This window comes from Porites lutea, chromosome 11, assembly GCF_958299795.1.
Source record: "Porites lutea chromosome 11, jaPorLute2.1, whole genome shotgun sequence".
NCBI classification, from domain to species: Eukaryota; Metazoa; Cnidaria; class Anthozoa; order Scleractinia; family Poritidae; genus Porites; species Porites lutea.
In genome coordinates, this window is record NC_133211.1 from 15,467,509 (window position 1) to 15,492,660 (window position 25,152).

The following is a 25,152-nucleotide window of genomic DNA, read 5'->3' on the forward strand; positions in this document are numbered from 1 at the left end:
TGTCAACAAATGATGAAGTAAAACTTAGCTACTTTAACTAATAATATAGTTAAATCCTGCCTCTCGCATAGGAGTGAGAAGGACAAAATCATTTTATCGCAAACAGGGCTGTGCTCTTGCCGTGCCTCTGGTGATCTTTAGCCTGCGTAGCAGGTGCTTGGAAGTAGTGGGCGAAAGAGAGAACGGGCGAAGGAGACGCGCGTGTCCTCTTCTCGCGCGCCCGTTTTTTCTCCAGGCGCCTGCTACGCAGGCTAGTGATCTTCGCCTTTTGATGACAAGGACATCTTACCATTTGCGCAAGACTCAACTGCTGGGTACTTGGGTTTCCTAGCCGTGAGTAGAGCTTAAACAAAACTCACCTCCCTAACTGTTGCTTTGTCCTTTTTTTTTCCAAAATAGGTGGTTTGAATACAACACTGAGGTACTAAGTTGTCAGAAAAACCGACTTGTGCCAGCCTCCACATCGCATAGGAAGGACTTGATAGAGAAGATAGATAATCTAAAGGCTGGAGGAACAAGCGAACTCAAGTAAGATTTCATGGGTTAGCTTTTTGGTGATGTGAATAAGAAGGGAGGCGAAGCAACCCTGACGACGGCGGACGCAGTGAAAACATCGCTCAAAAAAAATGAATTTACGTCCTTTTAAACTTTATCGCGTCTGTTTGGACCCGCTCAATTTGTCAAATGTGGGCTATTTCTCCTGGAGTTAAATTCTTAAGGAATTTATCCTTGTTCAAAAGAGAAAGGAAAATTAGTCGTCTTATGTTCACGTCCTCTATAAATCGTCGCATTAGGAGGTTTCTCGTCAAAGAAATGTACTAAAAAGCGTGATGCACGTACAGAGTTGTTGTTGCTCATAGGACCAATTGTTTTTTGATGTTATCGTTGTCGTCGTCGTGTTTGCGTAAGCTCCCTAATATTGGTAAAGTGTTGTCCTTGCGGTGTTGTGCATTCTTATATGCTATGCATTCAGCACATGATTACTCACTCAGCACCGGACGAATTTTCGACCGGCAGAAAAATTTGACGGGGCACTTCTTTCACACGGAACCGTTCAATATTTTTGGTCGGTTCACATGAGCTTTGAACGGCTAGACGTCTAAATTGTTGGACAATTAAGTTGGTTCCGTGTGAAAATTCGTCCGTAGTCATGTGAACGTGGCCGTAGTCAGCGAGGAATTTCTCGTCCTGTATATCAACCCGTCTTAGTCTTGCTCATTTTTTTGTTTTTACAGGAAAGCTTTTAAGCTATCTTTCGAGTTGCTCCAAGGAAATGCCAGAACTGGCTGTCAAAGCATCATTGTGTTTGTAACCGATGGAGTGGATAATGATGGGGACCCTGTACGTTGTGGCCCAGGGTACTACACCAGAAGCGGTTATGTGCCTGGACAGATCTGTAAATATGATTGGAATGATGTGTGGGATGAGGTTCAAGCAAGGAACAGATACATGAGTCCAAAGGTACAATATGACTAGGCTATTTTACATTGCAGGATTTATTCTATAACAAAACACAAAACTGTAAAGTACAGTCATTCATGGGACAGTAGGTGCGGTCACACTCAAACATTTCCCCAAAGCTCCTCTTATGGAAAAAGCTTGGGTTGGGTTCGCCCTGGGTTTTGCCATGGGCAACAGCCACTTGCCCATGGGTAAAGAGGCTAGTGTAACCTCACCTAAATGTCTAACATAAATATTGGCGCATGCCCGACGAAATCTTAACTGTGTTTAGACATGATGTCCGAACAGTGTTAGTAAAAATACTGTCATTTTTTAGGTGAATAAATTCTACCTTGAGCGAAGGTGAATTGTCTTCCCAGTGAAATGATATTGTTGCAGTGAATTAATATCAGAACTAATCCGATTTTTGTTAAAGGTGCGTAATGCGTCGTTCATTGAGTGCGATCACATTTCCATTTTGTCTAAACAAATTAGTGAATTAGCGGGACATGCCGTAGACATATGTCGCAGAATGTAAAAGCACCCCGGTAGAAATGCTCTGTTTGGCCGTTTATTTTAATGAGTTCACCGTAGGATTTACTTGATCGGCTGATAGTTGACTTTGCTTTTTTCTCCTCGAAGACCCGAATTTTTTCGTACCTAACATCGGACACCGACGGCGAAGGCGAAGAGTTTCCCGGCAAGCTGGCTTGTGACAATGAAGGTTACATGAAGAGGCTGACAGATGAAGAGGACGTCATTTCTCAGATGCAGGATTACTACAGCTTTCTAGCGTCCAATACAATCAGTATTAGCAACGTCACGTGGACATCGCCTTATTTGGACGCGTCAGGCCTGGGTCTCATGGTCACAGTAGCCATGCCTGTCATTAGCAAAGTCACGAACAAGTAAGTAGGCTTGTGAGTCGCGCTATTTGTTTTTTCCAAATTACTCGAAATATTACTGTGTTTCTGTTGGTCTAGTTGGATTTATAGTGTTTTCTCGAACAAGCGCCAAGGCGGTTATTGGTAAGCTCACGCAGCAGGACGGCAAAACACTAATGTTAAGGTGTTTCGATACAGTTTTTCAGAGGCCATACCGATATTTTTCAATCGCCTTAAAAGTAGTTTTTACCTTGTCCAATCGCTATAAAATTTTCACCAGTAATTGGCTATGGATTGAAATTTGTGAAAATGTAGTTTTAACTAAAATCGATATTACTATGACAACAGTAAACAAAAAACTTTGAAATTGATAAAAGCCGAATTTTGTGTGATCTAGACCTGCTGCTGAAAATCCAACACTAGGAACTTAAAGTTTGGTGTTTAGCAAACAATCTCCGTAAGAAGTAAAAAATTCTGTATGTTTGAATTCGAATAAAACGAAAATATATTTCAAACCTTAAATTTTCAATAGCCGTGATAGGTTATGTAATAAAAACGTTATAAATGACTCAAATTATTCTTACGTAGCGTAAGAATGATGCTTAATGTCATGTTTGATGCTAGGAAATTTTGGTGTACTTTCGTTCATGCGATCTTGAAATCTAACCCATTTTCTCACCATCTGTATAAGTTCAATTTCAAGGCGTTGCAGTGAATCAATCTTAATGACAGTTTCGGACATTTTTATATACATTATGAAGATTATGTGAAGAGATTCTGAAAAAATTCGTTCGAGTCGTTTCGGAGATATACAAGAAAGCGCTAAAAGTCCAAATTCTGAATGAAGTTTCACTTATACAGATGGTGAGAAAATGGGTTAGATTTCAATATCGCATGAACGAAAGTACACAAAAATTTCCTAGCATCAAAACATGATATTAAGCATCATTCTTACGCTACTTAAGAATAATTTGAGTCATTTATAACGTTTTTATTACATAACCTATCACGGCTATTGAAAATTTAAGGTTTGAAATATATTTTCGTTTTATTCGAATTCAAACATACAGAATTTTTTACTTCTTACGGAGATTGTTTGCTAAACACCAAACTTTAAGTTCCTAGTGTTGGATTTTCAGTAGCAGGTCTAGATCACACAAAATTCGGCTTTTATCAATTTCAAAGTTTTTTGTTTATTGTTGTCATAGTAATATCGATTTTACTTAAAACTACCATTTCACAAATTTCAATCCATAGCCAATTACTGGTGAAAATTTTATAGCGATCGGACAAGGTAAAAACTACTTTTAAGGCGATTGAAAAATATCGGTATGGCCTCTGAAAAACTGTATCGAAACACCTTAACATTAGTGTTTTCTGGTCTTTTACAAAGAGATCTTTGTTTTCACACAAGGTTTGCCGTCTTCTTTCCCCTTCTGCCCTGTTGCGAAAAAAATTCTTTTAAAAACAGAGGACGAAAGAGGAGACGCTGATTTAAAGGAAGGTGTACGATGAAGAGGGAGGGGGAGGGGTGGGGTGCGATAAAGGGAGAGGGGAGGGGTAGGGTGCTATTATTGTTGTCGAAGTGAAACTTGATTGTAGCCTAGTCTTCATATCGAAAAATTTTCCGGTACTTAAAGATATAGATTATCTGGTACTGACCTGACAAAAAAGAAACTATTTTCTTTCATTCATTAGTATATGTGCCGTGTGGTCAGAGTTCCAAAAATAACAGAAGGGATGACGAAACGGAATTTTTTCTTTGGCTGAGATGTTGGCGCTTACTCGGAGAGGAAGTTAATTAGATCGTGCAGAGATCGTGCATAGTTAGTAGAGGAGACTGATTATGGAAGCCGACAGACATCAATAAAATCAGATAAAACAAGAGTGCTGCAGTTGGTGTTGGGAACTCCATGATGGTGCACAATCCCTTGTTGTTGTTGTTGTTGTTGTTGTTTTACGGAATAAATTAATGTGACGTTTTATTGGTGGAAGAGTTCAAAATGATAGCAATTCTATTAAACGTTGTGCACCGTGAAGTAAAAAAAGCTAACAATAACATACAACAAATAGATCTGATAGGCTTCATAACCATTCCACTTTATTAACCATTGATCATGGACACTTATTAAATGAAAAGTGGTATCTCTGTATTTTGTTCTCTCCGTAGGACAATAGGCGTTGTTGGAATTGATGCTACTCTAGAAGAGATTGAGAACATCTTGTTGAACGATCGCTGGGGCTCAGTGTACGCTTTTCTGGTAAACGAAGGAGGAGAGACGATCTTTCACCCACTTTTACGACCAAGTACCGAGGCAAGTTTAATGAATAGTGATTATCAGGTTGATTTACAAAGACAACAAGCCTAGTCGCGAGTTTTCTCAGCTTCAGGTATACGCGCTGATGCCCCGGTCACGACGTCATGTTAGCTTTTCAGGCAGTATCCACAACGAGACGGAGTCAGTAACATGTACGCTCGTTGCGCGGAAACTGGGACAATGACACTAGTCCCGTCCAAGTTTCCTCATGACTGGCTTTGCTGGCCTCACACTCTTATGAGCTCAAATAGAGAGCTAGCAGTCAAGTACGCACACTGTCGTTGTATACGCTTTCTTCGTCAAGGCTATTGTTACGGGGATAATGGTTTTCTTTCTGCAATTGGTGTAACTTTTGAGAGAGAAATTCTCTGAGGTTAGTTACTAAGCGACTGCGGTGCTGAGTAGGTGTAGGGCAAGAAGCACGTAAATTTGGTTTTGATTTGATTGCGGTAATTTGGCCAACTACAAGGATTCGAAGGCTGATGTTTCGAGTGTCAGCTCTTCGAGAAAGCACCGGGTGAAAGTCACATGATCTTGCAAAGACGTCGTGAGGCCCTAGAAACTATCTAAGATATAACTTAATTTTTGCGGCAGGGAGCAGATTGGTTACTCTTTCTCTCTCTCTCTCGTTTATGAAAAGTCCAAAATACAGTAGGCAGGGCCTTGTCAGCGTATTTGGAAGGTTGAGTTAGCTGAAGCTCGAGCTTTCACGAGAATTCCAGTCTTGAACTGTATCTTGAAAGTTATCTGGGTATGGCGAAGCAATGCGTAATCTTTCTCTCAGGTCGTTCAGATGATACTCGTCGGATCCTCCAGTGTAGCAGAGTGCTTGCAGACTGGCTGATGATATACTTGGGTGCTGACTGAAATTGTAAAAGAGAGAACTGTTAGTTGCGGAAGAGCGGCCCTTTTTCCTGTCTCGCGGTTGAAGGGAATTTCAGCGCTTTTGGTTCTCTTACTTGCTCCTGCACCCGGTTCTCGCGCTTCGCCCACATTTTGAGCTCTCCACGCTCGGCTTTCGTAGCTCGTTTTGTGGGCAAGTGTTAGTCTATTACTCACAAGGATCATTAGCATATTAAGTGACTCCTTTCTTTTACTTCTTTACTTACTTCGGCTTTCGAGTGGCTTGAAGCTAGACCATGGGAATGGATTGGGGTTTTATTGGCTATTGCGTGGTTGCGCATGAAACCACAAGATCAAAGATCTCGTATGCACAGTCCAGTCCCATAGTGCAATTCAACACTACGCCGACCCTGCCTTGTACCCAGGCGTCTCTCTCTCTCTCTGTCTCTTCCTCGATGAAAACTTGCGCGTGAAGGAAGGCGGGAAGGAGAGAACGGATTAGACGTGCCTCGCCTCTCTTCTTTCGCCTTCCCGTGGTCACTTGCTTTTCATCACCAGTCACTCTCATTTCGGGCTCGCCCCTGTTCGAAAAACGAAGCGCCCACAGAGGAGGAAAACATCGCTGATCAGTCTCCGGCGAGCGTACCTCATAATGACCAATTCTATATAAATATGATCACTCGGTCAAAGTCAATAGAAAATGTTCGTACTCATTTTCACTCACCTGTGGTTTACTAAGGGCTTCACTTGGTCTATCCTTTCTTTGCATCTGCACGTAAGCATCAACTTAAGCACTCTACGGTATTGTTTCCGTGTTAAAACGTACATGAATGGATCAGCGATTGGGTTTAACAGCAAAAGCAAACACACAAGAAGATCTTGAAAGCCGTTTCGCCAGTTGTAGAAGGCGTTACCGATTAGACGAACCTAGAAAAGAACAGCTTCAACATTAAGCGTTAAGCAGAGTAAAACGAAACGACAAAGACGGTATCTTTGCAATGCATCGGGGTTTGCAACTCTTGGTCGTTTCCGCTTAGGTGAACTATACTCTGCTAAGCCACAATTTTGTCCTTGGTTTAAATTTTATTGTCCTTTGTTTTAGAGTATGGTGATGTATATTAATGAGTTTAAAAGAAAGGTAAATAAAATTTAAACCAAATATAAAACTGAACCACAACATTTATGCTGCTTTCATTAATAAGGAAGCCTGTTTTCGTAACCGTGATCTTTTTTCAGCGTTATCGGGGCAAACTGTGCACTGATTTAGGGACAATTTGACTTCCATACAGCTTGGTGGGCAGAGAGGGAATCACTTTAAGCTTTAGAGGCAAGACAATAGGCCACTTCAGAGTTCCAAACACCGTCACTTTCAAAATGAAGCCAAGTGCACAATCTTTCTTGTGAGAATGAGTTTTATTTGCACGAGAATGAAAAATCATTTCCATATCAAAGGCTGAGCACTTAACCTCGTTTTGATACAGAGGCTCGGGGGAACTCGGAAATGGCCTATTTAATGAGAGATTTGTGCGCAAGCGGACTAGCAGCTGATCCCCGTGTACACTGGCGAGTTGCATTGCAGTGTCGATCAAGTTTTGGTTATCGATAATGAAAGAGCGTTACGCTGATTGAAATACGGGAGACGGGTGTTGAAGTAACGAAATGTCAAAATTAAAAGTATTTCCTTCTAAAAGAACTTGAAAATAAAACGATGACCTGTAAAGCTAAAACTAAAATCACTCTGATCTCCAAACATCATTTTCTTCCTTGGAGTAGAGACCCAAAGCTTGTACCCATTCTCCCTGCAGTTTCTGAAGCGCTAGACTCGTATATTTGCATAGAAGTCTTTTTGCGGCAAGGGGAAGATTTGTGTAGGAGGATATGGTGTACGAGATGGATTAAGACTTCTTAAGACTAAATTTCCAAGTTAATCGCTCCGCAAAGTGTTCTAGCACATTTCGCGATAATTATGACAACAAAGAAGTTTTAATGAAAATGAAGAAATGATCGTCGCAGTGAACGCAATTTATGCAATTGCGTAAAGAAGCCTGAAAAAAAAAAATTCAGAACTTCAACGGGGTTTGAACCCGTGACCTCGTGATTACCTGTGCGATGCTCTACCAACTGAGCTATGAAGCCACTGACGCTGGGAGCAGGTTGCCATTAGTTGCAATTTTTTGTCTTTATATATATTTATCCTTGGGTATCTCGATATCATTTGAGACTTTTTTTTTCGCAAAAAGTAATTCTAACCGACCCTCGTTCTCGGAAAGGAGAGAGTAAAGAAAAAAATGTGAATAAAATAGTCGTCAGATTACAGTGCCAAGGCCGTAGAACACTGAACAAAGTTAAAAAGGCTTTGGTCATTTGACACTCAAATGCTCTACTCTGAAAGTGATGTTTATTTGTTGACTTAGCTGAAAGCTACGCGGTCTCTTTTCCCCCTTACGGATCACTTTATCCTTAGTTTGCAAATGCATCCCTTTTGACTTCCCGATCTGTGAATCGAGTATAACGAAAATGTTTTTCTTTTCTTTTCTTGCAAGGTATGTACCGGTTAAGCCATACGTTGCGTTCTATGCCTTGTTTCATGGCGCTAGTGATAAAGTGTAGGATGCCGGATAATAAAGTATTAATGCTTAGCAAGACATTGAAGTATAAATGCCTCAACCACTGAGTATTAATTTCCATTCGTGTTCGTGTCATGATGACAGTCGGACAGATTTGCGGCTCTGTTGCATGAAGAGCAGTCCCCTTTTGTTCAAAAGGTGGATAGCGCTATCCACCATATAAATCTCTATCCAGTGGATAGTGCAATTGGTTTCCCTAATACGTATCCACCGGATACAGATTTATCCACTGGATAGCTGTATCCAGCTTTCGAACAACTGGGGCCAGGTTGCTTGGTTCCCTTGCCACAAAACTGCATAAGCTATAAAAAGTGATGAATCATGACTGATCTCTAGTACTCATTTCTTACCGTAAAAGGTATCCATCCCAAGAGATACACCACTGAAATTAGCACCATCGTTCTTGAAAATTGTTTTTCCGTGTCTTCAACACGCTCTGAACCCTTAGCCGGATACATAGCACGTCTGTTAACTCCGGGTACAATCATGTTCGTGACAGAAATTCGTCTTTGTTTGCTCCTAAAAAGTTCCCAGATAACCGTTATGTTGCAAAACAAGACCACAGTGGCAGGTAGTCCTCCAAGAACGGCGTAAAAAACGCAAAACGCGCGGTCGGAAGCGTTCTGAGGAAACCAATTAACAGTGCAGAAAGTCCCTCGCAAATTTTGCACGAAGCTTCCAAACGAACAGAGCGGGAAAAGAGAGACGATTAAAGATGCTGAAATTGTGACACTAAGAAGAATTTTCGCTTTGTTAACCGTCATGGTTTTGCGGTGAAAAAACGGCCTTGTTACGGCGATGTAACGGTCCACAGCCATGGACATGGCTAAAAACGCCGAACAAAGCGTTGAGAACAGAAACACGAAACCTTGGAAATCGCAAAGTCTCTTTCCACCTATCCATTGACTGTTTGTGTAACAAATCCAGGATGGTATTGAGAACAGTGTTATCGAGATAAGGTCCACGCACGACAAACCCAGTACAAACACATTCGGGCTGAGAGGCTGTCGCTGTAATAGTCTGGCTGAGGCCAGAATTGCGAAAGCGTTTGCCAGTACCCCTAACACTGACATCAAGTACAAAACGATAGCGTCTCCACTTAAATAAAGACCATCATGTGTGGAATTTCCTGACATAACGTCAAAATGAGAAACTCAGTAGTTCTTCTTTGGCTTGTCGCTTTTTACATTGCCGCAAAACATAAGTAAGCTTTTAAACTGAAATTCGCCCTAACTTTTCTCCAGTTATCGTGTACTGTCGTGCCTAATAACCCAAAACCTCACCTGCGACTCCCCAACGCTCTGTTTCCTTTTGTAATCTCTATTTGCCGTATATGGTTGGATAGTTTTGTAAATATAGTACTATTCAAATGAAGCGGTTGACTTTGGTGCGGCGTGGGTATTCATTTTTTTCTTTTGACTTGCTAACGACGATCAGTTTGTCACTGCACCCTCGCAATTAACATACGAATATACTCCACTTTTCTTGTTGTATGTTTTCTCCAGGGGCAACTGCGTGAGCGATCCATACCATTTGTTGTTATCGTTTAAGTGGAACACTACTCAAAAGTTAATGGTTATATTTAAGTCGACTTTACTCTCTGTTCCAGTCGAGTCACGGAAAGTGTTACTCTTAAAACAGAGATATTAGATGAAGGTTTAGTACATTGTTTTGATCGTACACCCGGAAATGAAGATGCCACCAATGTACCGTATCGATAACTAACAATATTAACATGAAATGGGAGAAGGTAGAAAGTTTTGATAATTTGTTGATCGTAAGAATATTTCATACCATGCGGAAAAATAATATATCTTTATTCAATGAACATAATAGCAATATGGGGAACTATTTGACTGGCGTAATTTTCCTCGAACTGTGCCTTCGTGATAATTAATTTGTATTCAGAGATTATTAATCTGACGTTCAATAACAGACAGCATGTCTGATGAACAGTAGAAAGCGTAATTAGTACCTTTAAATTGTTTTATTGAAAAGTCTGCTTCGAGTAAAAGCGTCAAAAACGATTTCCTTTTTTTCATCAAGGTGCGACTTCATCTTACTTATTTGCCAAAATTATATTTCTATTTAATTTTGTTTTTGAAAGACTACCAGCTGCCACTTCCAAAGCAAACAAGGAAAATTGTTTACATATCAATGTTCTTTGGACCTATGGTATTTCATCTAAGGTGATTTTCTTCATTTCCAAACCCTCCTGTCAAAGAAACATACAATTCATTCATTTTTAAACGTAGAAACGTTTACTGATGTTTAAAAGTGTTCAGTGTTAAAGAAACTTGTTTTACTCGAAGAAAATCCATGTTTTAAGTAATATTTTATGAAGGTTAAAAAGCGCTATCCAGGCGATAATGAATTAACCACTTTGTGGTTAAGACTTTTCAAAATTTGTTCGGCTTACAAGTGAAGCGATAAATTGTTGCTTTTGGTGTATATTTGAAGTTGAATAGAATTTTACTGAGAGAATTGTTTAATGTGTTAAGTAGCTTTCATTTAAAATGGTCACTGCCTTAGGATGTCACCCAGAGACAAAAGACGTTAGGGCAAATACAGCATAAAATATTAAAATTACTTTGCAATGGCTTCGATATGAATACGATTAACACTTTATGGTTTCACTTACAAACAGCACCAGCCTTCATAGGGAAAAACTTTGCAACTGGAGAGGCACTTAAGCGTTCGCTCTTGTGGTCGTAAATTATAGTACCCATCTGTATGCTTTAAAATGAGAATCACCTATACCCAAGTCATTATCAACCATTTATGTTGAAATGATGTCCTTCTATAGTCAAGACGCCAACATAGGAAGAAAGAAAATCATTAAAAGCATGTTAGAGAGTGGATTAATTTTTGCATAGTTTTTTCTGTGAAAATTTATGGACGTCACTTTTGCATTTTCTGGCTTTTCTGACAACGGGAAAAAAAGGGAAAATTAATTGCACTTTTTAATATTTGAGAACAACAGCGTTTTTGTCCGTCGGCTTAATTTAATAAACGTCGAAACTGAGCCATATTTTTTGAAGGAAGCACTGTCTTGACATAAATATTTTCTTTATTATTTGTATATCTCGCCTGTGGGTAATATTGAAAGGAAGCCCGCCACAGTGATACTCTTACGTAATGACCGATAACGAAAACAATTTAAAGTGGCCATCGTCTAAAGACTTGAGTGATAAGATCATCTGACTCTTTTTCCTTAGAACAAAGTTATGGTGCCTTGTGAATCAGATCACTCGCATAACCAGTGCTTGTTACCAAAGTCGTAAATGCGTAGAATCTAACGAGCGATCAGGCGTGGTTTTTATTTCTAGCGCGGAAGTGTTTTTTTTTTTTTGCGGAGGCGGAAGGTTGCGGTGCAAAAATAGTCAAGAGCGCTCTATCGTAGCTAGAATACATATGATCTTGACCTAGATTGGTCTAAAATTAGTGCAAGTCAATAAGCTGGACTCGATTGATGCGGAAGACTTTACCACCCACTCACTCCGTATGCTCATTTGCGGAATATGTTTAACAACAATCAACTTTTATGAAACAGCTGTTATGGCCGCTTGCTAATTTTCGTGGTCCCTAAGGAAAGTCGCCGATTTATGTTATGCAACAATCCCTTCCCTCCATACTTGCGGAAATGGTGAAATTTAAGTTTTCTTTGGTCGTGCTTTTGTTGGAGTTATCATCTGTATTTTCGTTTCCTGATCTACAATGCGATTCCTTCTTGGCTTAACTTCCCACTTTTGGCCGAGCGAGGAACGCGTCTACTCACCGACAAAAGCACTGGAGGGTCTGCCTTAGGCCATCACAGATAATTACAATATATTTGTTCGGGGCTGTGTTTCTTGTTGACCTCGTCATTTTGTTCTTTTTTAGCTCGTCGATGATCCAATTTTTATTCCTATCAGCACCCTTGAACAGCGCAATGGCAAACCAGTCGAGTTCAACGCAGTGGTCAAATCCATGATGGACAGAAAAACAGGTTCCCTCAGGATTGAAGATGCCATTAGAAGCATCCCAAAAGGAGATTTCCAAGATGGCGTGATGCTTGTCACGCTGCCCTCCACCTACTATTACACGTCAATCAAAGACTCTGAATATGTGTTTGCCTTCAACCTCGCAGACTCCGATAAGCTATACCGCAGACCAGCATCACCACCGCAGGGATCCAATATCCCGGTCAACTACTACGCTAACATTGAGTCGTACAACTCTTCTGAAGTGAAGGAGGTGGGTGCAACGGACGGGTACAAAAGTAGACGATAGTGTTGTAGTGATCATGCAAAGGGAATACCAGTGGCGGATCCAGGGGAGGGGCCCGGGGGGGCCGCCGCACACCCCCATATGTTTAGACCAAACTGAGGCCCGAAGGGCCGAAAAAATTTTTTGGAGACCGGGCCCCCTCCTTATCTGGATGACCCCCCCCCCCCCCCCCCCCCCTTTATTGAGCGACAACCTTTTATGGAGCCATATTCAAAATACCGTTTAAGTGCTAACCAGTCAAAAAGCAGTAGACCACATCGTTTGCTGACTTTGAAGTTGCCCGACTTTTGAACAATTGCCAACTTTTCATAGTGACACTGACCATCTAGTGTACGTCTATTCATAACAAAGACCAGTTCTGTTGAAAAAGCCCAAAAAAAACAGTTTTACCTTCGTACTACACTTAAGTTTATGCAATTGGGGGAAATTCTCAGAGTTGACTCAAAAATTGTTTACGGGGAACCTGTCAAGCAAGAAAAAGAAGATCTTGGTGAAAAGAACACTGTTACAACAAAAATCGCCCGAAGCACTCAGGAAATTTGTAGCAAATAAAAAACTGCCGAAAATTTGATATTTCTGGCAATTTCACATCAGTTAGTTCGAGCAGTTGATGCTGCCTTTAAAATACGGAGGCAGTCTCGACCTTGAAACTTCGAATTGAATTCCTGCGTTTCGTGACCGTCAACTGCTTGAAGGAGTCTTGATAATGAAAAAGTCGTCCTCTGAGAGAAATACTTTTGGGTTGAAATTTTTGTGACGAGTTGTTTCCCGTTCTTTATTGCAGGTGCTTGGTGACCTGTTCACGGGCCTTCATGTACAGTACAACCTGCCAATGTTCCCTGATATTTACGTGACTTATGAAGCTTCCACGGTGATGCTGAGTCCAAAGACGTACTGTAACCCCAACAGTTTTCTATTCAGGGAAAACAGCAGTGATATTGTCATTGCTGCACACCGCTTTTTGAACAGATTAGACAATAACACTGGCTGCCCTCAAGGACAGATCAGAGCTTCTGTGAGGTATCAATAATTTATTTTGATTAGCTTTTACGAGGGGCAGTATCTGGAAGAGTTCTCTTTACAATTTGACGGTGTTTTTTGCTGCTTGTCACTCACTGTAATCCTATACCAGACCATTTTCAGGTGAACTTTTGTTTCCTCATCCTAAGCTGGCTTGAGATACGATCGCAGAACACGGACGACTACAAAGAAGCGCAAATACGTTCCGGGCTATGCTAAATAACAACTTGGTATCGGGGAGTGGGGAAGAATCCCTTGTATTCGAATACTTCTCTTTTTTCTTTCTTTATTATTATTTTTTTTTGAGGCGCTTGAAAGTAAAAAAGTGCTCTCTAGGCAAAAGTGTCATAACCATTCTGGAATTGATTGTATCTTCGACGCATGTTGGGTTGTTCGAGCTTGACGTTATCAGCATAGTTGCATGTGCACTCTTTCAGTAGCCTGCTTGCAGACGTCCTCCAAGCCAGAGATGTAGCAGACGTCTGCACTCAGCCTGCGCTTTCATCCGTCTACCAAATTGAGGTTTTTCGCCGCCGAGATGGTTGTGATATGCTAATGTGGAAAGGGAAGGGAGAGAGAGCCATATGGTGTCCAATATACTAGTTCCACCTTTCTCAGCCACGAGGGACACTATTTGTTTCAGTCAAATTCATTGTGCATTATATCAGATTTTGTAAATGCGGCTGCATTTTGCTTCATCTGTTCTTTGCAGACCGGATGTAGAAATCACTTCGTTGATCGAGAAGACGTGGAAGAATCGCTCGAGTGACATTTTAAAAGATGTTCCATGGACATATGTGGGGACGCAAAGTGGTGTTTTCCGCTCGTATCCAGGCCACCGGTCAAGAAAGTTGTTCGACCCAACCAAGTAAGAGTATACCACATAAGGGAAAAGAAAAGTTATTCTAGTAGCATATTTGAAACTCTCGTGAGCTGGGAATTTTATGTTCTATACTTGTTAAATATACCACAAAAATGACGTCAAAATATTCAAAACTCAAGTGGAACCCTACCCTGGGTGCCAGAGGCTTTTCATGCGGTTTCCGATTTCGGTCAAGTCTTAAAAAGTGGCCCGCGCGTTTTTTCTCGCGGCTTCGCCGCTCGTGTGTTCGGCCTTCGGCTGACCAAACAAAGCTCCCCATCGCACGCGAGAGAAAACTTCTGGTACCCAGGGTAGTGGAACCCCGGAAGGTTTCTTAGAAAACTGCACGCGGGGACAGAGAAAAACAAATTACGCTATCATTTCGTCCTCTCCTTGGCCTTTACTTTCATAGACCATAGCTCTCGACCAATTAGTGCAAGTGAATTGACTCAGTTATTGAAAAAAGCAATATGGTGTTTTTTAGATATTATTAATCGAGTGACTAATACTAATACCGCATTCACACTAACAAAGCGGGTTTAATTTAAACCAGCTTTAACAACATGAAAGTCAGAAACCGAAAAACGTAGTTCTACTTACGGTTCAACTAAGGTTCATTTAGGCCATCAGTTGAGCTAAAATAGTATAGCCGACTGAAAAATTGTCGGTGGGATTTTAATGAAGAAAAAAACGTGCTTTAGTGTAAACGGAACATCTCTCATGCTTGACTCTTTCACCCCTCAATTTAATTTTTTGTAGAATCCATTATATCTTCATGGAGATCAGAAATACTTGGCTACTGTACAGACTTACAAACAGTATAAAGTACTGGGAAAAAAATTAATTTTTGCTAGTTTTAGTTTTATCTTGCAACTTTGAAACGAAAAATTGTGAAATATATTTAATCAAGAACGTAACTTTGAACTTAGAACTGAAAACTTTGAACTAAACTTCTTCAGGCCAACATTTGAAAGCAGTTGTAGTTGATTTTCTTTTGTGTTTTAATCTTTCAGGCGCCCATGGTACCATCGTGCCCTTGTGAACCCCTCCAAAACAGCCGTATCTAATGCGTATATGGATGCAAATGGAATTGGCAAAGTTATCACCATATCGGAAGCAGTTTTCCAGGCTTTACCTAAAAACGCGTCTGACATCAGTTGCGATAGCCTGGAAAATATTCGAGGAGGCTGCCCCTGCAAAAGGCACGTTTTCAAGAGAACTACGTAATATTGGTAGTTTACGTGTTCGTTAAACGAAGGTGTGCAAATGTATTTGGAGCGAGAAGAAGTCCAGTTGGAAGTTCACGTTAAAAAAAATTTGTAGAAGAAAACTTCTCCACTCCAAAAATTGTCATTTACAGGAAAAATGTTGAAATTTCGGCAAAATGCTGCTGACGAGAAAAGGGAATTGTAGGATTAAGCAGAAAAACAAAATTAGTCCTTTGAATTTGGCAGGTATTCACAATAGAACTACGACATCTACGCCCAGAAAAGCGGCGTCGCTTAAAAAAGAGGAAATTTATTTTCAACAGGGTATTTTAATTTCCTTATTTTGACTTGTGTGATACAATTGTACAAGAAACGCGAGATTTTTTTAAAATTGCAGTCGACTTCACGAACAGAAAGAAAAGTTGAAGTTCTCCATAAAAACTTGAATATGATAACAGAGTGTTGTTTTGCAATTAATGCGATAAAAATATACATTGCGCATTTTCGCTTATTAAAGCTTTGTGGTGTTTTCATTGCTTCTCCCGTTAGGGCTGTTGTTCGGTCGAACTTCTTAATAGTCTCTATTTCTCTGTGTTGATTTTGTAGAGATGTTCAGTGTATTTCGGGAAAATGTCGAGCATATCCTGGTAACCGCTCCTTGTGCGCCGGCGATCGAGTAGAAGCGGTCACCGCCCTGGATATCTTGTACAACGATTTTCATCGACGTGTGTACGGACTGCTTAACAGCTCAGGAGAAGAGAGATCCTGTGGAATGAACTACACTTGTCCTGACGGTGAACATTTATGTCAAACAAGGTACGAAATGTTGCGTCACGTACATTAAAAAATATATATTGCTTTTGTTTCCGCGTTTCCTACCATCTCTTCTTGCGAGATGCGGATTGGTTGCATATTATACTCTTCAAAGTATTCGTTCAAGGTTTCCCTGTCGTAGTTCCTACTGGTTTCAGAATTAGAGCGCTGATAACATGTAACGATTCACGGGGCATGTGGAGGAAGGTTAAAAAAACATTAAATACTTACTTTAATGACCGGTTCCGACACAAGTCATTGAGTGATTTCTTAGAAAGCCTTCCAATAAATACTTTGACGTGTACAAGTTTACGAAAGTAAATCTCGAAGAGCGGTGAACATTTTCAGGTAACAGTGTACTGTTGCCCTCAGATGTCATATAGTTTGCAATGCTGCGGGATCGAAGATCCTTATTTTTAGGTTGCATGCGTGGCACATATGTAAACAGCATTAGTTTAGACTTCCACTAAGAATGATTGTAATGTATAGAACGTAATCTGATCACGCGCGTTTCGACCCTCTATCACGTGTCATAAAATTAACGTGATGTACAGCGTTGGAACAAGGGCGTTTTGACCTCCGGAGGATCTTGCCCGCAAAGTCGGAGCAAGGGATGGCGCAGTGGTGACAGCGCTCGCCTCCCACCGATGTGGCGCGGGTTCAAATCCCGGCTTCGACGTCATATGTGGGTTGAGTTTGTTGTTGGTTCTCTCCTTTGCTACGAGAGGTTTTACTCTGCGTAATCCGGTTTCCCCTTCTTCTCAAAAACCAACGTTTCCAAATTCCAATTCGACCAGGAATCAGGTAGACAAAGAACCACTTTGTGGATGTGCTACCTCCAAATCATTATTTATTTATTTTATTTTATTTATTGATTTATTCCCTACTTATTACCATTACGTGAGACAAATATCAGTTGTTGATATGCCTTTTTTTTCTTGTGTGCATCTCCAACCTGCCTTCACATACTTTTACTGACTTTCCATAGATGCTACCTTGTAGACAACGTGGCTAATCTGGTTACAGACCCAGACTTCCTCCTTGTTAGCACCACAGACGCCCGCGAGTACGAAAGAGTGAGCCTGGGACGGAAAGAAGGAGACATCATGAAACTGCTAGTTACCAAACACAAATTTTTCGTTCCGAATAAGCGAGTAGATTTTCAGGGTATTTGCAGCGTGTCTCCGTACGCACCTAAGGTAAGTGGTTAAGTTGAGTTTGCAGTAATGATAGCTTTTTTTTCAGGGTGGAGATTTCTGCCTCGTTAATCTTTTTTGCCGTTTACTTTCGGTGGTATCACAGCGGATCACTGGTTGACAAACTTGTAGTTTGTAGTCCTAGTAGAGGGTCCCCAGAAGTGTTGTTCAATCCCGCCAGCCCGTCACTTAAAAAGTGAATTCGCGCTGCCTCAAACTTTATCGCGTTGTTCCATTTCGTTTAGTTCGCTGTTCCCGGCGTCAAATGTTGGCAAATTTTTCTGGATCTTAATTCTAAAAGATTACATCGAAGTTCATGAAAAGAAAAAGAAAGTCGATTCTTCTGTTCACGTCCTCCACCAAACGTGAAATAAGGCACTTTCATGCCGTAGTCTTGCGGTGATGGCAAAAAAATGTAACAAAAAGCGTGATGCACGTGCAAAGATGTTGTTTGCTAATCTAAAACCCTGTTTACACACGAATTTTATACCTGTGCAGCCCGTTTACACGAGACCGTGCAAATTCTGTTACAGATTACAGTACTTTTTGCATTTCAAAAACTTGCACGGTTCCGCGGTTTCCGTGTAAACGAAAGGCGGATCCGAGCAAGTTTTTGTCCGTTCAAAAATTTAAACGGGGTCTGAAGCTATTGCGGCTTTGACGTTCTCGGTGCCGTCGTCGTCGTTGCTCCCTGTTGGTTTGAGTTTTTGGCAGTGAATGATCCAGCCCCTTTGTTTTTGTTAAAAATTGAAGCCTCCCATCTATTCCTTGGGTGGTAATCTTGTCCTCGGACGTTGTTTTTATAGGTGACACTGGAAGGAATTGTTAAAACTCCTGAAGAAGAAGATGATTATTACAAGAACAGAGGACCCATTCCACCATTTAGGAACGAGTATGGTTGCATTCAAGATGTTGTGGGTTACACTTCGGACGACACAGTTCTCGGTAAGACTTGCAGTTTCAAATTCAAACCAGCAAAGCTCTAAGTGACAGTAAACGTAAAATTTGACTGTGTTTTTGTTGATTTGAAGTGCTTGGTGGATAAATGAACAGTTGAAGAATCTTGTCTATTTACGTTCTTTTGCTTAAGCCCGGTCCAGACGCCGAACGTTTCATGAGCCGAAGCTAATTCGAATTAAGGCCTACCAAAATTATTTAAACCGCCTGAATTGATTCAGACGCCGATCTTAATACCAACTGAACTGAAAATGCTCATTTCGGTCAAACTGCTTACATTATACGTTATAAGAATTTATGCATTAAGTTCGGTACGTAAACTGTTCGGCGACTGAATCAGAGGCGTTCCAAGGTCGATCCAAACTCGAAATTCCCGGCCGGGCTGGGCGAAAAGGATGGCTGAGCCGTTCCAAATTGAAACAGGCGGTCAAAATTGATTCAGACGCCGAACTTTTCATGTACCTAATTCAATGTATTGGGTTCGGCTCATGAAAAGTGCGACGTCTGAACCGGACCTTAGAGTTTTTAATGCGCTTTTTCAGGTCCCGATGGGATTATTGTTGACTCTGTGGATGGCCCATGCAGATCCGGGAACTTCTTCCTGTCAGCTCTCCGCAAGACTAATCTGTACTTACTTGTGATAGAGGACTGGAGCGAATACCGTCAGTCGTACTTTTACAACTTCAACTGCCATATTAGCAACCGTGTATACGATGCAGGCGCATTTCGTATCGTCAACGGCACATGTGCACATATTGAAACACAAACAAGTCTGAAAAAGAAAGAAAAGTGCCCAGCCTTGAAAAACGTTCGCATGAAGTGTAGTTATAATGTAGCAAATTCTTTTAGATTCCCCAGACTTTGGGAACTTTTTTTAGTTACCCTTATTTTGATTCTTCGGAATTGTTGTTGAATTGTGCCTTAATTTATTTTTATTGAAATTATCGAAAAATTATTTCAGTGATTCCTTTTGTAATTTTGTCAGTCAATATACAGTGTTTTGTAATGTCTTCCTCGCTAAGACTCCTTATAATTTTGTCTGAGATGGACGCCGTTGCTCGGATCGGCTCCTAGATAAATAGGTGGTGTCTGCCTCGGTCAACCCAGCCGTTAGTTGAATAGTGCGGCATCTGGTGCTTAAAAGCCAGAAACAATCTCCTCTCTGTATTGATAATTGCCAGTATCAAAAATAAGCAAACCTTGATTCATAGGCAGTCAGTGTATAGAGATTTATAATTTGTTTTCATTCACAGTTCGTACAATGAAGTATACATTCCAACCCTGATTAAATACCAGAAATTCGTTAAATAATATATGCGGGCCAAAATTTATTCAAATTTATTTCGACTCTTCATATTAAATATGAAACTATCCTCGATTGTTTTTTTGTTAATTCCTACATTTCAATTAAAAATATAATGAGCAAAATGAATAAAAAGTTGAAACTACTAGATTTCATATTGTGAAAGAAATCCTTCTATTTGAAAAACAGCCTAATTAAATCAATGTTCCCCAATAATATAGGTCGGAAATCGGATGTGGTTCTCATTTACCTATAATTTTTTTTTTTTTTTTTTTGGGGGGGGGGGGTGGGGGGGATTTATGGAGCTTTTAGTTTTCTTGAGTAAAGCCCCGGTCAGACCGTTCCAACATTGTCTGAGAGTGTTCGGCATCCCTCAGTGGTATAGTAAGAAGCGGTTACTCCTTTTTTTCGGTGGAATCTCATTAACTTGCGGAGGAACACATTAACGCCTATAACGTCATAGCAGTTTGCCCTTATCTCATGATTAAAATACGGTGGTACCTCGTTAGGATAAGATGATGTCTCCGCTCGAACCATCCCCCGCCGTTAAGTAGATAGATACTCATCCCCAAGCCGGACTCGGTGTATTTGAAACCAAGATAGCTGCCCCTAAGGGTTGGTGGTCAATCTCGACCATCTTACACACAGTCTACACAATAACATTCCGGAGGTTCTTCTTGTGTTCGCGGTTTTTCCATAATAGCTACTTGACAGCATAGTTACTATGTTTGTGTTTGGGGACTAAATATGTTGAGATTAATCCTTCTAGTTCTCAAAATATTAAAGCTGTGAGGTCCCTCCACTCTTGTCACTAAGGCCTCGGGTCTTATGTTTCCGGCCGTGGTCATTTGCTATAGGGAAAAGCCATGTTGTCGAGACAATCTCGTTCCCATAGGCTGCGCTGAGGAAAAGAGTTTCAGGTCGAGAATGTGAGCCCTACTCTCTCAACTTTGTTGTACTCGCTCAAGCACAGTGGAACAGTGTGTATTATTTCTTTAGATATGGTAATAAACAATTATTGGTTGAGGTTTTTGTGATATCCGGAATAATCTAGGTCGATGTAAGTGTTATCAGCCGAAGCTGGATATCACAAAAACCGAATCTAATAATTTTTTTATTATACTGTTTCGAAATGAATAAAGACAAATACACCGTTACACGAAACTGTTTTGACATTGCTCTTGGAAATCATGCATTACGCGCACAACCTACAGATTAGTCAGTTATCTTCTAGCAGATAACTAACTAATCTGTAGGTTGCGCTGATTTCCAATATTAACTGTAGGCTCTTAGCCAATGAGAAGATAGATAGTGAGTACAATGTATAATAAAAGGCAATTCTGCTAGCCCCGTTGGCCTGAAACGTATCTAGAGTGCATTCTCACACATGGACGCTCGAGCTTAGGCATGCAAAACGTTCTTACACAAGGTAATTCAACACAGGTAGTCCTCTTACCCGAGCTGGTTACCGCATTTTTGCCAACTTTTGCGAATGAAAGTACACGGTGCTTTATTTAGGGGAATAGGCTCTATAGTTTATAAAACTTTCAGTTCACAGAATACAGTCGGATCTCCTGTAAGCGACCACCCCAAATGCCAGGAGTTGTTGCTCTCGACGTGACGGTGGTCCACCGGGGGTTTCCCTGAGATCATGCCCTCTCCCTGTTATCCCTTTATGACTCTCGCCTAGTCCGCTCTTAAAAAAAAAGAAAAAAAAAACGCCTGATCGCAGGTTAACCGGGGGTCTCTACCCACTTGTACTTAAGTAGTGCGCACCATTTCTGGGTAAACTGGCATGTTGTAACTGAAAATGCCTCGTATACTCTGAGTTGCATATTAAGTAGAGTCAGTCGGGAAACTGCATTCCAAAAGGAATACTGACGTGACTTAAATAAAGGATCACAAGGTAAAATGTACTATTTGCTTAGTAGTTAAGAGCAGAGTTCTCTTTAATTGGTAGTGCTTTCTCTTAAATAATGTCACGAGTGCCGTTCCACACTGGACGTAAAATCTATGAAAATGCATAAGCAGTTTGCTTTTGATCAAAAATGCCCCTCACTAACGTCCACTGTCTTACCCGCTAACCGCCTAAACGTCCAGTTGATAGACCGTGTCCTGATTGCGCTGGGCACTTTTTCAGCACTTTTGGAGCACTATTTTACATCTCCAGCACTCTTGAGCACTTTCTTGGCTTTTGAGCAGAATTTCAGCATTTTTTCGCTTTATGTGCAACATTTAAGCAATTTTTTACAATCAGTTCCACATGTTTAATGCAATATTTTGTCTTCGAAACGTTTTTAGTAAGCCAAGTTATTAACTTGAATAATTCCACCTTGTCGCCTGACCGTTGACATGAAAATGAACAATTATCCTCTTAACCGTGGGAACAGTCGATTTTGAAAAAAAAAACATTGGTGTTTCACTTCCGGAAACCCATAAGAAAATCGAGGGTTAAAGCTTTGATAAAACTAAGAATATTTATGAACATCTGCTGGGAAAACACTCTTTCGAAATTTCAAGCACTTTTCCAAAAATTTGAGCACTTTTTGCTTTGTTTTGAGTACTTTTTGGCGAATTTTAGAGCGCAATCGGGACATGCCTACCATTTGACGTTAGGCGGGGAGAAGCGAATATGTTGACAGCCCTTTACGACGGAACCGTCGGTAATCGGTTTCTGAAAGATATAGACCCCGGCTGATATCAAAGACAATCAATGGCGCTCCAGACGTGATAAAAGCTGATCATTTCAATTTCATATGCGAACACCAGGGGCGCGATCCATTCAACCAAAATTTCCGACCGGTCCGACCGGGAAGAGTGGTCCACCTCAAAAGGTGGACCAGTTTTTTCGAAACTTTTCCGGTTGGATCGAACCGATCCATAGAGTTTAGGACCGAAATTTCCTGAATTTTTGGTTGAATGGATCCCGCCTCAGGTACCAAGAAGCACGCACTGCGGACCGTGCATTTGCCAACTTCGTCGCCTCGCACAGAACTCTGGGAGTTCTTCGAGAGAAGATGGCGTCTTCAAGTAATCAAGAAGAAGGTAAGGCTAGCAGAAAACATGGTTTTTACTGGGATCATTGTTTTACAGATACATTAAAATAACTTCGAGGTTGGTTATTGTGAGAATAAAGCCCCACAAAGGCGAAATCTGACCTTCTCTTCATTCAAAGTCTTGCTTGAAAGTAGGCCCGCCAAAATTCGTTGTCGCGTCACTACAAGAAGAAACCGAATTTTGTTGCCAAAGAATTCTTAGTTTTCATGTAAAAAACGATTTCTCTTAGCTAGTCGAATGTTTCAAACCATTTTCTGTAGTTGTCCATTGTCGCAGCGAAAATAAGAACGAGGTAAAGTTCGGTAAAACCATGCATTCTCTCACACCGTGGAAAGACATGTGGCGGATTGAAGTGTTTGTCGTTTTGGGAGGGTCAGCGGGATTGTGTGGAAGATAAATTGCGATTTCCGCTGACCTTCCAGTAGATTTCTCTAACTTTCTATTTTTCCCTGAAGGAAATGTCAAACTGGAAAGTTCGGAAGGGAATTGCAACGGTTTTGAAGCGGTTATTACCTCGTTTTGTCTTGAAATTTGCATGTAAACCAAACCGACAACGGGAAAAGCGACGCCGCCATATTTTACCTTTGTTTCGCTTACTCAACGCGTTTATTCGGGTTTTGTAGAGTTTTCTATGAGTCAGCGAAAGGAAGCGTTTGAATAACGTAGTTTGCTACAAATCTTGTTAGAATCTAAATGTATTTTTTGTCCAGTTTTTTGTTAAAGTCGTTTTCGTATCTTGTGTTTAATTTCGTTTTCCACGAGTTGTACATGCGGTCAAGAAATTATAAATTCAGCTTGCGAAAGCTTGTTCCTTGTAAGATCGTCCAAGGCTAGAGGCGTTGGATCTTGAAGCATGACCCTGCTTTTACTGTTAATTTCCGGAAAAATCGGTAGCTTCAGTCAAGAAGCAGATTCGATGTTTCATAATCGTTGTTTTCAGACAAATGTTTGCTGAAAAAGAGAAATGTACATGTAAGCTTAAATGTTCATTGCTCGTGTCCGTGCGCTGGAGTGAGTTGGAAGTTTAATTTTCCACTTGTATTGATAAATTTTTTCCATCTCGCTTTCTTGTGCTAAAATGGCCATTTAAAAACCACTTACAGTGTATACAAGCGTTTACACATAGAACTGACTGCCTCCTAAAATAAAGAATATATTTATGTGTGTGTTAAATTATCATCAGTGTATAAAATTTGCATCAAAATCCTGAGGATTTAGTGTTTTGGATCTTTGCATTTCCTTGTTTTGCTTCACATATTGTGGCGTGATAAATTTAAGAACTTCTTATGTAAAAAATTCATGATTTACAATCACTACTGTGAATTGAATACAATAAAAATACAGTGTAGGATCAAAAATATAATTTCATTTTTCCCATTGAACCTCCTACAGTAGTTTGTACCTTGAGCTCTGTTTGACTGAATGCCTGCACCTTGAAAACAATTTTTGGCTTAATATTTGTGTCACTCCTATTCAGTGCAAGGCCAGCAGATAACTGCAATCCAGAGTTCTTTAAGTTTCTTATCAAATTAAGTTGTGTTCCCAGTGATTTCTCTATGTTTTTTGAGTGAGAATTATTCACATGTGTCATATATAGCTATGACGGGCTTCTAGGAAGCATAAATGGTATTTTCTTACTCTGTTATTTGTCTAGCATAGAAGGTCAGTAGGACTAACAAAACAAACAAACTCTTTATTTTGACTGGTCAACACCCATGTTCCCATGGTGTGCAAAGAAGATATTTTCCTCACTACTCATATTTGCTACAATAATTTATGAATCCCTTTGATGTCACTTTTTCACACCTTTAAGAGTTCCAGATTTGGCAAATTAAAGCAAGTTTCCAAATTGTAAAGAACCATTGGCACCATAATATGAAAGCACTACTGAAAAGGTTCCATTTGATTTGTTACACCAAATGATTGTGTACAGACATGAAATCTATGTTACAGGTCAAAATAATTATTATATTCCAGTGTTCTCCCTAAATTTTACCTCAGCAGGTAAGGGATCATTCTTGACTGGTAAGGCCAAGGGGCGAAGGGAGGGGGCTTCGCGTTCATGAAGGCTTTTTATTAATTTTTTTTTGAGCATCCTGTCAACCAATTGACCGAAACGTATTTTAAACACCTCAAAATAAAGAATTTTTCGAATGAAGGCTGCCTATTGCCGCTAGGGTCAATTTAGTAACACAAGCCGCAGAAGTTGTGAACTTTCCTGCTGGTCGAGAAAGTTTAGAATTGGGACAGAAGCCCAGGAAAAATTGTTTGCCTGCAGTGCTTTGAAAGGAACCGACCGTGGCAAAAACAATATTTTACTCACTCACTGCGCTCGTTTGTAAAATATTGTTTTGC

At 40.5% G+C, this 25,152-nt stretch overlaps 2 protein-coding genes across 2 annotated transcripts in view; one reads left to right on the plus strand and one right to left on the minus strand.

Moving 5' to 3' along the window:
* Positions 1 to 19,864, plus strand: part of LOC140953052 (voltage-dependent calcium channel subunit alpha-2/delta-1-like) — a 26,811-nt gene extending 6,947 nt beyond the window's left edge. Inside the window, exons 5-16 of the mRNA XM_073402536.1 lie at positions 400 to 528; positions 1,236 to 1,461; positions 2,083 to 2,348; positions 4,495 to 4,639; positions 11,995 to 12,348; positions 13,166 to 13,401; positions 14,114 to 14,269; positions 15,277 to 15,465; positions 16,078 to 16,287; positions 17,273 to 17,483; positions 18,287 to 18,425; positions 18,980 to 19,864. Of these exons, the coding sequence (XP_073258637.1) occupies positions 400 to 528; positions 1,236 to 1,461; positions 2,083 to 2,348; positions 4,495 to 4,639; positions 11,995 to 12,348; positions 13,166 to 13,401; positions 14,114 to 14,269; positions 15,277 to 15,465; positions 16,078 to 16,287; positions 17,273 to 17,483; positions 18,287 to 18,425; positions 18,980 to 19,350 (2,632 nt within the window). The 3' untranslated portion in view covers positions 19,351 to 19,864. The remainder of the gene's footprint in view (positions 1 to 399; positions 529 to 1,235; positions 1,462 to 2,082; positions 2,349 to 4,494; positions 4,640 to 11,994; positions 12,349 to 13,165; positions 13,402 to 14,113; positions 14,270 to 15,276; positions 15,466 to 16,077; positions 16,288 to 17,272; positions 17,484 to 18,286; positions 18,426 to 18,979) is intronic.
* LOC140953075 (prostaglandin E2 receptor EP2 subtype-like) lies at positions 4,513 to 9,794 on the minus strand. Its single transcript, XM_073402571.1, has 3 exons — positions 8,463 to 9,794; positions 6,210 to 6,412; positions 4,513 to 5,505 (listed from the first exon to the last, which is right to left on the minus strand). The coding sequence occupies exons 1-3, from the start codon at positions 9,246 to 9,248 to the stop codon at positions 5,331 to 5,333; spliced, it is 1,164 nt and encodes a 387-aa protein (XP_073258672.1). The 5' UTR covers positions 9,249 to 9,794; the 3' UTR covers positions 4,513 to 5,330.
* Positions 19,865 to 25,152: the final 5,288 nt, after the last annotated feature.